This window comes from Sander lucioperca, chromosome 13 (genome assembly GCF_008315115.2).
Source record: "Sander lucioperca isolate FBNREF2018 chromosome 13, SLUC_FBN_1.2, whole genome shotgun sequence".
Taxonomy (NCBI): domain Eukaryota; kingdom Metazoa; phylum Chordata; class Actinopteri; order Perciformes; family Percidae; genus Sander; species Sander lucioperca.
Genome location: NC_050185.1, coordinates 589,757 through 601,803, shown reverse-complemented (window position 1 = coordinate 601,803; position 12,047 = coordinate 589,757). Strand labels below are relative to the sequence as shown.

Genomic DNA, 12,047 nt, shown 5'->3' with positions numbered 1-12,047 from the left:
TTACAACGCTAGCATTTGGGGCACAGGGAAAGTAAAAACAAATTGCTATTTATACCACTGAAAAAGGCTCAAAATATCACCAAACTGTAGCATAATGAGGGTCCCTAAATATTAATCAGCGGTCCGCCCTAGCTTGTTTCAAGCTACAAACACATTTGATTAGCATGAAAACATGTCCCAGAGAGCGACAGAATGGGTACACATCTGTTAATAACCCCTAGGTTCGTTTTGCACCGGAATTGTCCTTTAATAAACACAGGGCTATGGTTTGCAATGGCAGGTTGGCATGTACCTATGCCCTAAAATATCTCCTGCTTTATCTTTTATTTTAAAATAAATGGGACCATAATTTCATGCTGTATTGAAGACCTAAAACTAACGATTGAGACCATTCACTCATTACTAAAATGTTTACTGAGGTAATAAATCAAGGAAGAAATAGGGTGATTTTCCATAGACTTCTATAGAAACAGACTTATTTTTTGAGCCAGTGGGGTAGCCCCCTGCTGGAAATGAGATCAAATGCAGGTTTGAGGCACTTCCGCATTGGCTTCACTTTTAAGCCTGGAAGTTGCCGCTTGCTCTCCACACAGTTGCATATTGCAAGTATTGTATTTGTATTGTATTGAGTTGGGTCGATTACCGGTTTCACTGGTCCGGTCCGGTAGCCTGGTCCTACCAGACTCTCATACATTTCATTTGTACAGAGTCTGGCCACTCTCCATTGACAAGTGTTAACTTCCTTGAAGGCGGGTACTCTGTTGAAGTTCAAAACTATTGGATCTGCCCAGAGACACTCTGGATCTGCCATAACCAATCGCTAACATTTGGTTATGACGTCTGCTTAGCATCGCTAGCATTCGCCTTAGCTAACTCCTTCACCACTAATGGAGCGAGCTGGAAAATCTAACTGTTCCCGAACCCCGTGGGGAGGAGGGCCACAACATCATGGCCACCAACACAACTCAGCAAAGATTGTTTTTGCTCGGGCTTTAACTTCTGGATATTTGGCAGCGTTGCCACAACGGACCGAGTGGCTTCGCTCGCATCTTTCTCCGCCGCCATTACAGAACTACAACTCAAAGTAGCACACAACCTCAACGTTATCGTTCTCAGCCACTCCCTCTGTTCGCTGATTGGACCGCCAAAGATTTGGCCGGAGAAAACCCAAGAATATACCGCAAATCCAGACGGTGTACTGAAGGAAAATGAAAATTGAGTGGAAGTACATAGGAGGGCGGAGCCAGGCTACCGGTCCGGTGGATAAGTGACAAATGCCGGTTCAACAGGTTAGCATGAAATCAAACCGGTTGAACCGGCATTTGTCACTATGACACCTTCTGGCAAATTAAAAAGTAGCCTACATTAGCAACCTGTGCCGACACCATTACAGCGCTAAATCCAACTTGTATTGCAAGCAGTGTTGGGCAGTAGCAGTACTAGTTTTACTACTTCTAAATAGTGTTGCCGTTTCTGAATCAAATAGCTTTTCAGTAGCTTCCCTCTTTTATTGATCAAGAAGTGCGGTACCACACCAACATACATTTTCCTGAGCATTCTGAATCTCTAGCACAGCGGAGCGCTTTGCTGCGGTCTGAAATAAAACAGCTGAGGATCACTGACACTACCGCCACACAAGGACGAGTCGTGTACATTCGCAGGCGATTATTTTGCATTTTTGTGTCGTTTATTCGTCACGCCACCCTTTAGTCACAGAAAATGACGGATTTCAAGCTGAGGAAAGAGGTGCGCTGAAAAAAACAAGACAAAGTGTAAACATCTAACCAAAGAGGTTTCTAATAAGCTCACTGCAAGTGAATAGTCATGGCTTAGAGGTGCATTACCGCTGCTATGTGGTCTGGAGTCGCTACAGCGTCATTATGAACTTTCTCACAAGTCTCATGGTCTCACTTGGGAGCTGTTGAGACAAGTGTGACACCTAGTGGTAAAATTCTGTATACTGGTCCAGTGTTTGACCTGATATTGACAATGTTTACACCGACCCAAGCCTATGGCATATGCATGGAGACTGATTCCACTGGGGCAGTTGACATGGATATCTCTTTAAGACACATGCATACACAGGGTTATCAAGCCCATGGCTTCACTGATAATCAATTTCTACTGTGACAGCAGACGACAATGGTAACTCAAGTTTGGAAGGAAGTTTAGCGAATATACACTTAGGGTTGAATAGAGAGTTGGTCTGCAGGCCCCTCTCGGGATAGCTAGTTTTCCTTTTCTTCCTTTTCTTCATTTTTGGTAAAAGCTTTGAGAGCTTCTGTATGGTGTATTGCATGATCAGCTCGCCCAGGTATAGCCCACTACCAAAGCTGACCTATTCAGCGGGTGTAATGTGTCGCCCCCTCTCTGCCTGGTGTATTTGAAGGGCACTGTATGGTGTATTGCACAATCAGCTCTGCTACTGCACCCAGGTATACCCTGTACTCCACCCTAAGGTATGGTCCCATGCCAGTCGGTCCAATGAGCAGCACACTTTCCACCCTCCTTTAGGATGATGAAGCAAGGTTGAATGGGTGGTCACTGTTGTGCCCCGTCAGGGCTTTAATGGCTGATCTTCACAGGACACATGCCTACAGGACGATAGACCAGCTCTTTGACCAATTCTCTCTTACAGACCTAACTGCATTTGGCAACCAGTCTCCAGGACCAAGTTATTGGGTTGTGGATGCAATCCAACACGCATATAAGGAGGCAGGCAGGCCGGCCGCAGCAGGGGTGAGTGCATATTCCACCCAGGGCCTCACTACCTCATGGACCTTATGGCGAGGGGCCCCTCTATCTGAGATTTGTACGGTGGCCTTATGGTTAACACCGCCCACCTTTATCTGATTTGACTGCACGAACATGACAGCTGGCACCCCATTCATTGAGCGGGTGCTGGGCTCAATACAGTACAGCTGTCTTTGGGACCACGACTCTCCAAGAAAGTACATTGCAGTGATGTATTTTTCTTGCAAAGCTAGACTAGTAGTAGAGGCATACACATATATTCAACGATTTTTTTGATGATATTGGTCTCCCCACCTTTAAAAGACCTACGCACTATATATAACCTGCCTGGGTTCTCTTTCTTTCTGTATATTCAGTTAAGGTCCTCCATAAGGGCATATGATTATTTTGGAATACTACACTCACCCCTCACGCTTCGCATAGCATTTTATATAAGGAGGGTCAAACCAAGAACTTATCTGTATTACACTCCCTATTCTCTTCATCTACTTACAAGACCAAGACAGGCCCTGAGGTAGAATCCTCAAAGAACCCTGATCATCAGCAGATCCATTTGAACTTTATCCATAGGACTTACCTTACATTATGAGAATTATTCCCTCCTCAAAATGTGACCTCCTACCTGATGGACAGATTCTTTTATACATAAGTTTTGGGAGTGCAGCGATGTGGCGAATTTTTGGAGTCAGGTGTCCTCTTCACTGTCAAATGTGTTGTGAACTGTAGTACCATGTTTACCCTCAGCTCTTGAATGATTCCCAAATATCATATCCCGCAAAACGTGTATTGTTAGCAGGCATAACTGCAGCTAAAAAGATGCTCGCTCTCCCCTGGCAACGTCGTCACACACTCACACGTGTACACATCCTCCACACCACCCTCACCTGGAAAAGAAAGAAAGCTTTGAGAGATTGCTGTTTCTAGACTACAGTTCAGCGTTTAACACCATAGTTCCCTCCAGGCTTGTCACAAAGTTCAAGGACCTGGGATTAAACACCTCACTGTGGATCCTTGACTTCCTGACAGGCAGACAGACAGACGTGCTAAGGGTGGGCGGACACACCTCGTTCACCCTCATCCTTAACACCGGAGCACCCCAGGGCTGTGTTTTGAGTCCCCTGCTGTACTCCCTGTATACACACCACTGTGTAGCCACTTTCAACTAAAATCCCCATCATCACACAGACGACACAGCTGTGGTGGGCCTGATCACAGACAACAATGAAAAGGCCTACCTGAAAGAAGTAGAGGACCTGACCTGCTGGTGTCAAGACAACAACAACAACAACAACAACCTACTCTGAATGTCAGAAAGACTAAAGAGATGCAAGTGAACTTCTGGAAGAAGCAGGGAAGGAACTATGCCCCCCTTAATATCAACAGGTCCTCGGTGGAGAGGGTGGACAGCTTCGAGTATCTTGGTGTCCACATCAACGAGGGTCTGACCTGGGCGCTGCATACTGACTTACTGGTGAGAAAGGCGAGGCAGAGACTGTTTTACCTCGGGCGCCTGAGGAAATTCAGGGCATCCCCTCAAATACTGAGGAATTTCTACTCCTGAGAGCGCCCTGGCGGGGAATATCACCGCCTGGTATGGAAACAGCACCGAACCGGACTGCAAGGCCCTGCAGAGAGTGGTTTGCTCGGTTGAACATACAATAGGCTGTGTCTACCTTGCCTAGGATGCTTACACCAGGTGTTGCAAAAAATGGCTAGTAGAATCATTAAAGATCCAAACCACCTGGTAACAGCCTTTTCTCCTCACATTCTGCTCTAGATGAATCATGTGAGTTAAAGGAGCTGATGGGATTTCATTTAACTGGAATTCTACCTCATACGATTTCATGTGACAAATAAAATTGATTAATGAATTGATACATTATTAACAGAGACAGCTTAACACCAGATCACAGTAACACCACAACAAGTGCATGGAATTTGCTGGCAAGCAAATGGGTCACAAACACGCATGGGGTTATTTTAACAAAGTATGGTTATGACAAGAAAAGGGCAGCGACCAACAAGAAAAGTAAAACTGCTTCTTCAAGCAATGGATTAAAGACAACACCAATGTAAAGTCCATGCAGCCCCGAGGGGACATCAATCATCTGGGTACAAGGACCCAGAAACAAGGTTTGAGTTTAATTTAATAAAACCAAAAAATACAGGGGATTGAGATTCCCCAGAGGTAAAATAAAAATTAAATTAAATAAAACTTGCCATGTAGTTTGCTGTGGTCACACCCGGGTATGCAAGATCAAAACGGGTAACCAGTGCAGGCTGCAGGTAAGAAATGAAAGACAATATCACTAACCAGTAAAACGAGAGAGAGAGAGAGAGAGAGAGAGAGAGAGAGAGAGAGAGAGAGAGAGAGAGAGAGAGAGAGAGAGAGAGAGAGAAGGGAGCCTAATGCATCAGGCTAAAAAAGCATTAGTAATGGTTACCCTGTCACATGTTGAGTGGGAGGAGAAGGGAAACATGTTCAAAGGGGTTAAGATTGGATGGGGATGAGAGGGAGTGGATCACTCTGGCTTCCTGCATTATTTCTGTCAATGAGGAAGAGCCTCTTACCCAGTGAGAGATATCCCCCTCACAGACTGACTGCACATGTGCAAAATCTAATTCACTGATCATCACTACAGCACTAATTAAAGACTCAACTGGTTTCTAAAGAAAAAAAAAAGAATTGTGTTGTGTTCACAGCTTGTCAATAAACATATACCAACACTGGCTGAATGACTGTCAATTGTCAACACTCAAACAACTTTGCAACCATAATTAAAAATATAATTCCTGTGATAATTAACACCCATAATGGTGTAGAGACCTGCTAATTTAGCTTTTTCTCACACAGCCTTGTTAAAAAAAACTATAGCGCAACATAATGAACCCGAAGGTTAGTTTGAGGTGGTTATAGCCATATCACTGTTGTGGGTTACATTTACATAAACAATGACCTCATTAACTTTCCAGACAGTTTACAATGTATGACAATGGGTCAGATGTCATGGATAGTCTGCTGAATTACATCACAGCACCAACAGATATCGCTTTATGACGCACCACAGGAAGAGGGAGTAACAGAGCTAAAGCACTCGGAGGTCCTGACAGTAGATGGTGACAGTGTATTATTTCCAGCATGTCAAAAGGAAACAATGACAACTAAAGGATCTGGTCTTATATTCCAAAACAAATGCATTAACATAATCATCTAGCAAAAATACTACAGGAGAAGTACTGTGTTTAATGACATGTGATCATATTGAGTTTCTGCTGTAATGCAGCAGGCCATTCCAAAAGTCTTACTAAATCAAAGCCAAGGCCAAGAGTCCGATTAAATGCATTCTAACCAACATCATTTAATACACAAAATTTTATTTATGACCACATCTAATAACCATTTGAAACCGATGGCTGGTGGAAGCAGATGGAATATCAAACAAATCAAAGGAAAAATAAATCTAACCCTAAAGACTATATAGAAAATACTATTTTTAAAGTCAATTAGACCTGAGGGTAATGAAATCATGTCTTCACATACTGAAGTTATATATCCTGTAGAATATCTTTCTATGGGGGAAGAGTCACTTCCCTCAACAACAATATTTCCTTTGAACATTATTGAAGAATTATTTTGCTGCATACTATATGTACCACATCAAATCAGATCCATGTCAGATTATTTCTAATGGTATTTGTATTCCAACAAAACAAATTCATGCCCATGTCTCCACTAACAAGGTTGTTTATGTCATTCCTGAATATATTCGGGCCTGAATTTTCACTGAAACAGCAAATGGTTTGCCCAGGATCTTAAACATTGCCTGAAATATACTGCAGCCACAATTAAAAAAACTTCTCTTCATTTCCAACATTGCCCTCTGCTGGCTCAAAACTACCACTAGAAACACAACCACAAACTCCATCTGCCAGCTGAACCGCCAGCTGATCTTTAACATCACTGTCTTATTGAAGCAGGTCAATACTACAGTAGCTGGCCTTTTACTATGCACCTGACACCTGTGAACACAGCTGAAAAGAGGTTTTTCTCCAACTTTGGACTCTACATGGAGGAGTGCTCTTTTGTAGGCAGAGAGAGGCACTGAGATGTTAGAGGCTGGACTTTAGGTCAGCATACACACCGGCACTTCATGTATCAGGACAATGCAGAGGGAAAATGTGTGTAAGGAATGATAAAGACAGAGAGAAGGAGGGATGAAGACAGTCATTTCATCTTCTAATGATACGTAAAAACTACAAACTGACAACCAGATTATTGTCACCAATGTGTGCTTCTATGGAACAGGAAAGCACATCAAGATAAAAGAAAAGGAAAAACAAAAGCAGAATTTACAGATTGTGAAGCATCAAAAAATATACTTTTGAAATTGGGCTGAATTCAACCAAAATCTACTGTCTACTCAGCAGCACACTGCAAGGTGTTGTTGAGTATTTTCCTTACATCTGCCAAACAGTAGTATGCATTCATATACAATTAACTATAAAGAAAACTGAGCAGTCCGTGACCATATTTAAGCTAAAAAGTCAAACGTAGGAGTGATAGAGACTGAGGGAAGGCCATGTTGGCAGTCATTCATGGTGCTGAATTGGGACAAATGGTTTTTATGCCAGGTGCAAAAGCCCATACTTAGAATAATGGGGGAGAGTTTGGGGTACTAACCTTGAGAGGAGAGATGTGGGAATGAGACACGTAGCCGTGCACATTCTCGATCTCAGACAGGTTCTTCTCGGAAATGTGCACAAGCTCAGGGGCGCGCACCTCGTTGGTGAGCCGCGGGAATCCATGGTCAAGAGACGGCGAGTCGTCTTCTTGGTAGTGGTACTGCTGGAACAGGAAGGGGAGATGGAAAGGTAGAAAGAGAAAAGGGTGGGCATTGAGAGAGAAAGAAAGACAAACAAAGAAGTGATGACAAAAACAAAAAGTAAGTATAGGCTTTGAGTTACTGTTCTCTGAAAAGGACAGGACAAAAAGGCAAAGAATAATTCATCTTAAACTATATAGATTATATTGACAAATTTAAATTCATATCATCATATCCTTTTCTTGGTGCGATTTTATATTTTATTTAATATTCTGACTTGTAAAAAAGGTCAATTAAATTGATGTTTTTAAAAGTTTCCTTCGTGAAAAACAATGAATCAAAAATGACAATACCAATATGTATAAATATTATTATATGGGCAATGTCTCAGACTTAAAATATGATTTTTACCGTCCGTAGGTACTAACTTGGTTATCTCAAAAATACATGTTTTTGAGATAAAATGCTTACTAAAGTAAAAAATGAAGACAATGAGTTTTAGGCTATGAATTCTACCAGCTAAGTCTTTCTGCTCTATTTTAAAAACTACATACAGTTTTAAATCTCTTACTCAAATAACTTTGAAGCAAACATTTTTCCTCACCTCACCTCATACAAGTACAAGTACACCACAAAGTGTACAGTGTTACTATTACATCATAAGCTTTTTTATTGGAGGGTAATCAGCTTGTATGGTTATCCTGATGTTGTGTTCAGCTCCTGCTCACAGACATTTATTACCAGTTGGTAAACACACATTTTGTATAATACAAGCAGAGCATAGGAAAAAAATTGATAGTATTTTGTGGGATTCTTTATTATGATTTTTTATTTAAAAGTTCACAAAAACTTTTACTTTACTAATACTAGTATATAATTAATACTTATTTGTTTTTCAAACCAGAGTTCTGTCCTGCAGATATTTGAGGACTTCCATTCTACCTTGGTGTGGGTGTTTTGTGAAATTTGATCCTTACCTATAATCGATCCAGTACTAGAACCTGATAATGTGATTTCTGTAACGTTTAATTTTACATTGACATCCCTGCTAATACCCAACAAAAACAACAGATTCATATAACACAAAATGGATCCCTGGTTAACATGTAAACCCAGTGTAGACATGAATTATGTCAAAAATAATAATAGTGATAACAGAGATGGTCATGAGAATCAACAATGGCTCTAAAGTGTGTTGTGAGCCAATGAACACAGGGTGCCGTGAATTAGAAGTCACATTTTTGCATTACAGTGCAACATGAAGCAATCTCATTTTAACTACATGAGTGATGAAAACTGAAAAATAAATCATGACTTGTCACATATCATGTCAGCAGAATAAATACTCTGGTTGATTACCAGAATGATACTGTATGCAATTTGGATGGGGTGAAAAATACTACCCCCCTCCTCCCCTTTCTCACCCAAGGAGCGTTCATCAAGGCAGGGTTCATGCAGGGTGGGGGCTGGCCGTTGTGGGGTGACCCCTGTACTGCTGGTGGCCTGTTCTGGAGAGAGCAATAGGACCATATGTAACCACCAAGAGCAAACACAACAGGTATGACTAAGAAATGAAGTGCATAAACAACCAATCACATCCAAAATCCCAAGCATACAAGCAGTCCACCCATACAGAAGCACAAACACCAGCAGGAGGTACTGGCGCATACAGTACTGTGGGTGTCTCTATTGTTCTGTACTATCACGATAGATGTCAGCTCATGCAGGACAGATGTGGCTAGGGGGATTACAAACTGAAACACACGCAAACACAGGTAGTAACAGATGGGTAGACAGAGCAACAATAATGTCATCCCATGGATGGCTCTGTGATAAAGAGTAAACTAAAGCATAACACAATTATTCTCTATAGTAGGAAGACAATGGAGAAACAGACATATTAGAATTTTACCTTTACCTTTAACTTTTAACCAAATAAAATAATCATTACAGCGGCACTCTCACTTTACCATGGTCTCAAGGCAACACTTTGCCAAAACATTTAACAAAAGAGGAAGAGCATGCCTCTCAAAGTCCATTTGTAAACTCTTAGAATGACAGAACAGCAATTAGTAGATACAATAGACTCAGGGAATGAGGGGTTAAGCAAACAGAAGAGATCTTCATGCCGAGAGTGTGGCTAGCTGCATCACTAAGATGAAAACCAATTGTAACGCCCCAGTGATCACAGTTATTTCTGATCATGCCTAAAGGCAGCAATGCAAAGAGATGAATTCTAATGTTAGGAGGATGCAGCTCGGGGCTGGTAATATATCAGCTACCAGTGCTACTAAAATAGAAATACTGTACATTCTGTAAATGTGCCTGAGCTGTATTCTCATTCATGCGTATCCACTGCATAATCCGGTAAGATGTAAGAGAAATAAAAGGCTGAAGTGACAAAGGAACTTAATTCTTAAGAATATATATTATCATTTCAGTTCATTCACACTCAACAGGCAAACAATGTGACAGGGTCAGGATTAGTGAGTACAGATGAAAGATGGACGGATGGATAAATGTGAAATATATATATATATGTTGAGGAGTAAACCTCTATATATGGGCGCCTGCTCTACCAACTGAGCTATCTGGGCACCCGTATGTAGCAATTGATGTGAAATGTACTGTAATCTGCGGTGAGGCTCAGTAAAATGAAAAGACTGTGTCTGCATGAAGCCGTCTAAATCTTGAATGGCGAACGACACACATCCAAGCAGCGTTTCTATGTTGTTTAGACCTCTGTCAACAGTGGAACACTGGAACAACATAAAAAGAGCTAAATCTCTTCTTTGTCCTCTTTACAGTTGGTAAAAATCAAAACTGTGCATTAGATCCAGTGGGACAGGCTGGTTGAACAAATCATTATTTCATGGTCATGACCTCGTCTGACCAAATCAACATAAATACAGGTTAATGACAACAGCTGTGCTGGGTGATTGGATATATCAACTTTAACTTAGCAACAGATAATTGTCTTCCTAACTTTGCCACAACACAGTCCCTGCCTGTGACTGAGCATGTACACACACAGCCGGTGGTCACCTATACTCTGTTTTAATGCAATGAAATTCACCATATAGTTGTTTTCATTTACATATTTTTCTGTTTCTGTTGTCAGACAACTCAACGAGTATGAAACAGTTATTTAATCGCGGCCCATTAACACTATATGTTAACCAGCAGTCAAACTGCTGCGTTGTGATAAAATAATTATTTTGTGAAATCATCTATCAAAATAAACATAAATCCAGGTTGATGACAGTTCTGGTGTCTATTCAGATATATTGGCATTTCAAATTAACGATCACAGAGAAAGTTAGAGATGACTAAAATAGTAATTATACCCAATATGTCCCTGAGCTATGACAGCACAAAGATTGAGATGGGAGACTGTGAAGAAGATGCCCTCAAAGTCAGACCTCGGTACCACCTGGTGCCAGGGCACTCTGGTGTTACCACTTTGGCACCCGCTCCATCTTGCAACTACATCAACAGGCTCAGAGGCAGGAAGACGTGGAGCAGCCTAAGGGGCCATACTGGATGAAAGAACCTATCCACCAGGGAGAACACTGGGCAATATTCTTGTTAGCGAACAGGTTGGCTATTGGCTGACCAAAAATGCTGCCATATTGATGCAACTCTGTCAGGAAGGGAGTCCACTCCCTGGGAGACTTGGGAATGTGCCAGTCTATATTGTAGAGATAAGAGTTTGTAGTGAAGTAAGCCACCAGTGGCGGCTGACCTCATTTATTTTATTTGTCCAACGTAGTTCTTTACTCGCATTTGGCAAGTGGCTGGTGCTCATTTTGGACCATGCTCACAGCGTTCTCATTTTGGTGTCACCACAACAACCAAAGTGTTGGCAGTAACCGTTTACTGATGGCAGATTTTAAAAGTGGAAATACAGGGGGGAAAACAACTCGCCCTGAAGCCGTTTTCTGTCCTTTGCTGGAGAAAAGTAATCAGAGAATGACGCCATTCACTGGCTCCGGTGATGAAACCTTTCTTGAACGTGCATCTCGGCAGATTCATAACGTATTATTCATGTGGGAGCCCAGTTGTGTGAAGTCCCCCATCCCAGGTGGGCTGCTTCTCCAAAATAAACACCTGACTGAGATCATATTCTGATGCCCCAAGTGTGGGGAAGACACAGCGAGCGGGGAGTTTGGGAAAGAAAACATATGAAGGCAGGAAGCCGATGTGGGCTGAACACATATTACCTTGACTTTTTTTATTTGATTTGATTTATTTAATTGTATCAAGAATGCCTTACATATGAATAAAAAGACATCAAATACAATCGAGGATAAAAACACAATAAAGTCCAGGACATTGTGGTCCTCGACTGCTGTCGACTGAGCCAGTGAGGGTGTTGTTGCTAGCTAGTACTAAACCAGATTATTATGTCATGATGCAGCTATATATAGGTATATATATCTCATCTGATATATATATATCATCTGACCA

At 41.7% G+C, this 12,047-nt stretch overlaps 1 protein-coding gene across 39 annotated transcripts in view; it reads right to left on the bottom strand.

Moving 5' to 3' along the window:
• The window catches only part of dlg2 (discs, large homolog 2 (Drosophila)), a 261,578-nt gene that overhangs the window by 143,733 nt on the left and 105,798 nt on the right, over nucleotides 1–12,047 (bottom strand). For 24 of the 39 annotated variants that reach the window (XM_031311122.2, XM_031311125.2, XM_031311128.2 and 21 more), the window contains 3 exons: nucleotides 9,002–9,085; nucleotides 7,436–7,600; nucleotides 4,975–5,034 (listed from right to left, as the gene is read on the bottom strand). In XM_031311122.2, the coding sequence (XP_031166982.1) occupies nucleotides 4,975–5,034; nucleotides 7,436–7,600; nucleotides 9,002–9,085 (309 nt within the window). The remainder of the gene's footprint in view (nucleotides 1–4,974; nucleotides 5,035–7,435; nucleotides 7,601–9,001; nucleotides 9,086–12,047) is intronic. The other 15 variants (XM_031311120.2, XM_035991038.1, XM_035991046.1 and 12 more) reach the window with 5 other exon arrangements.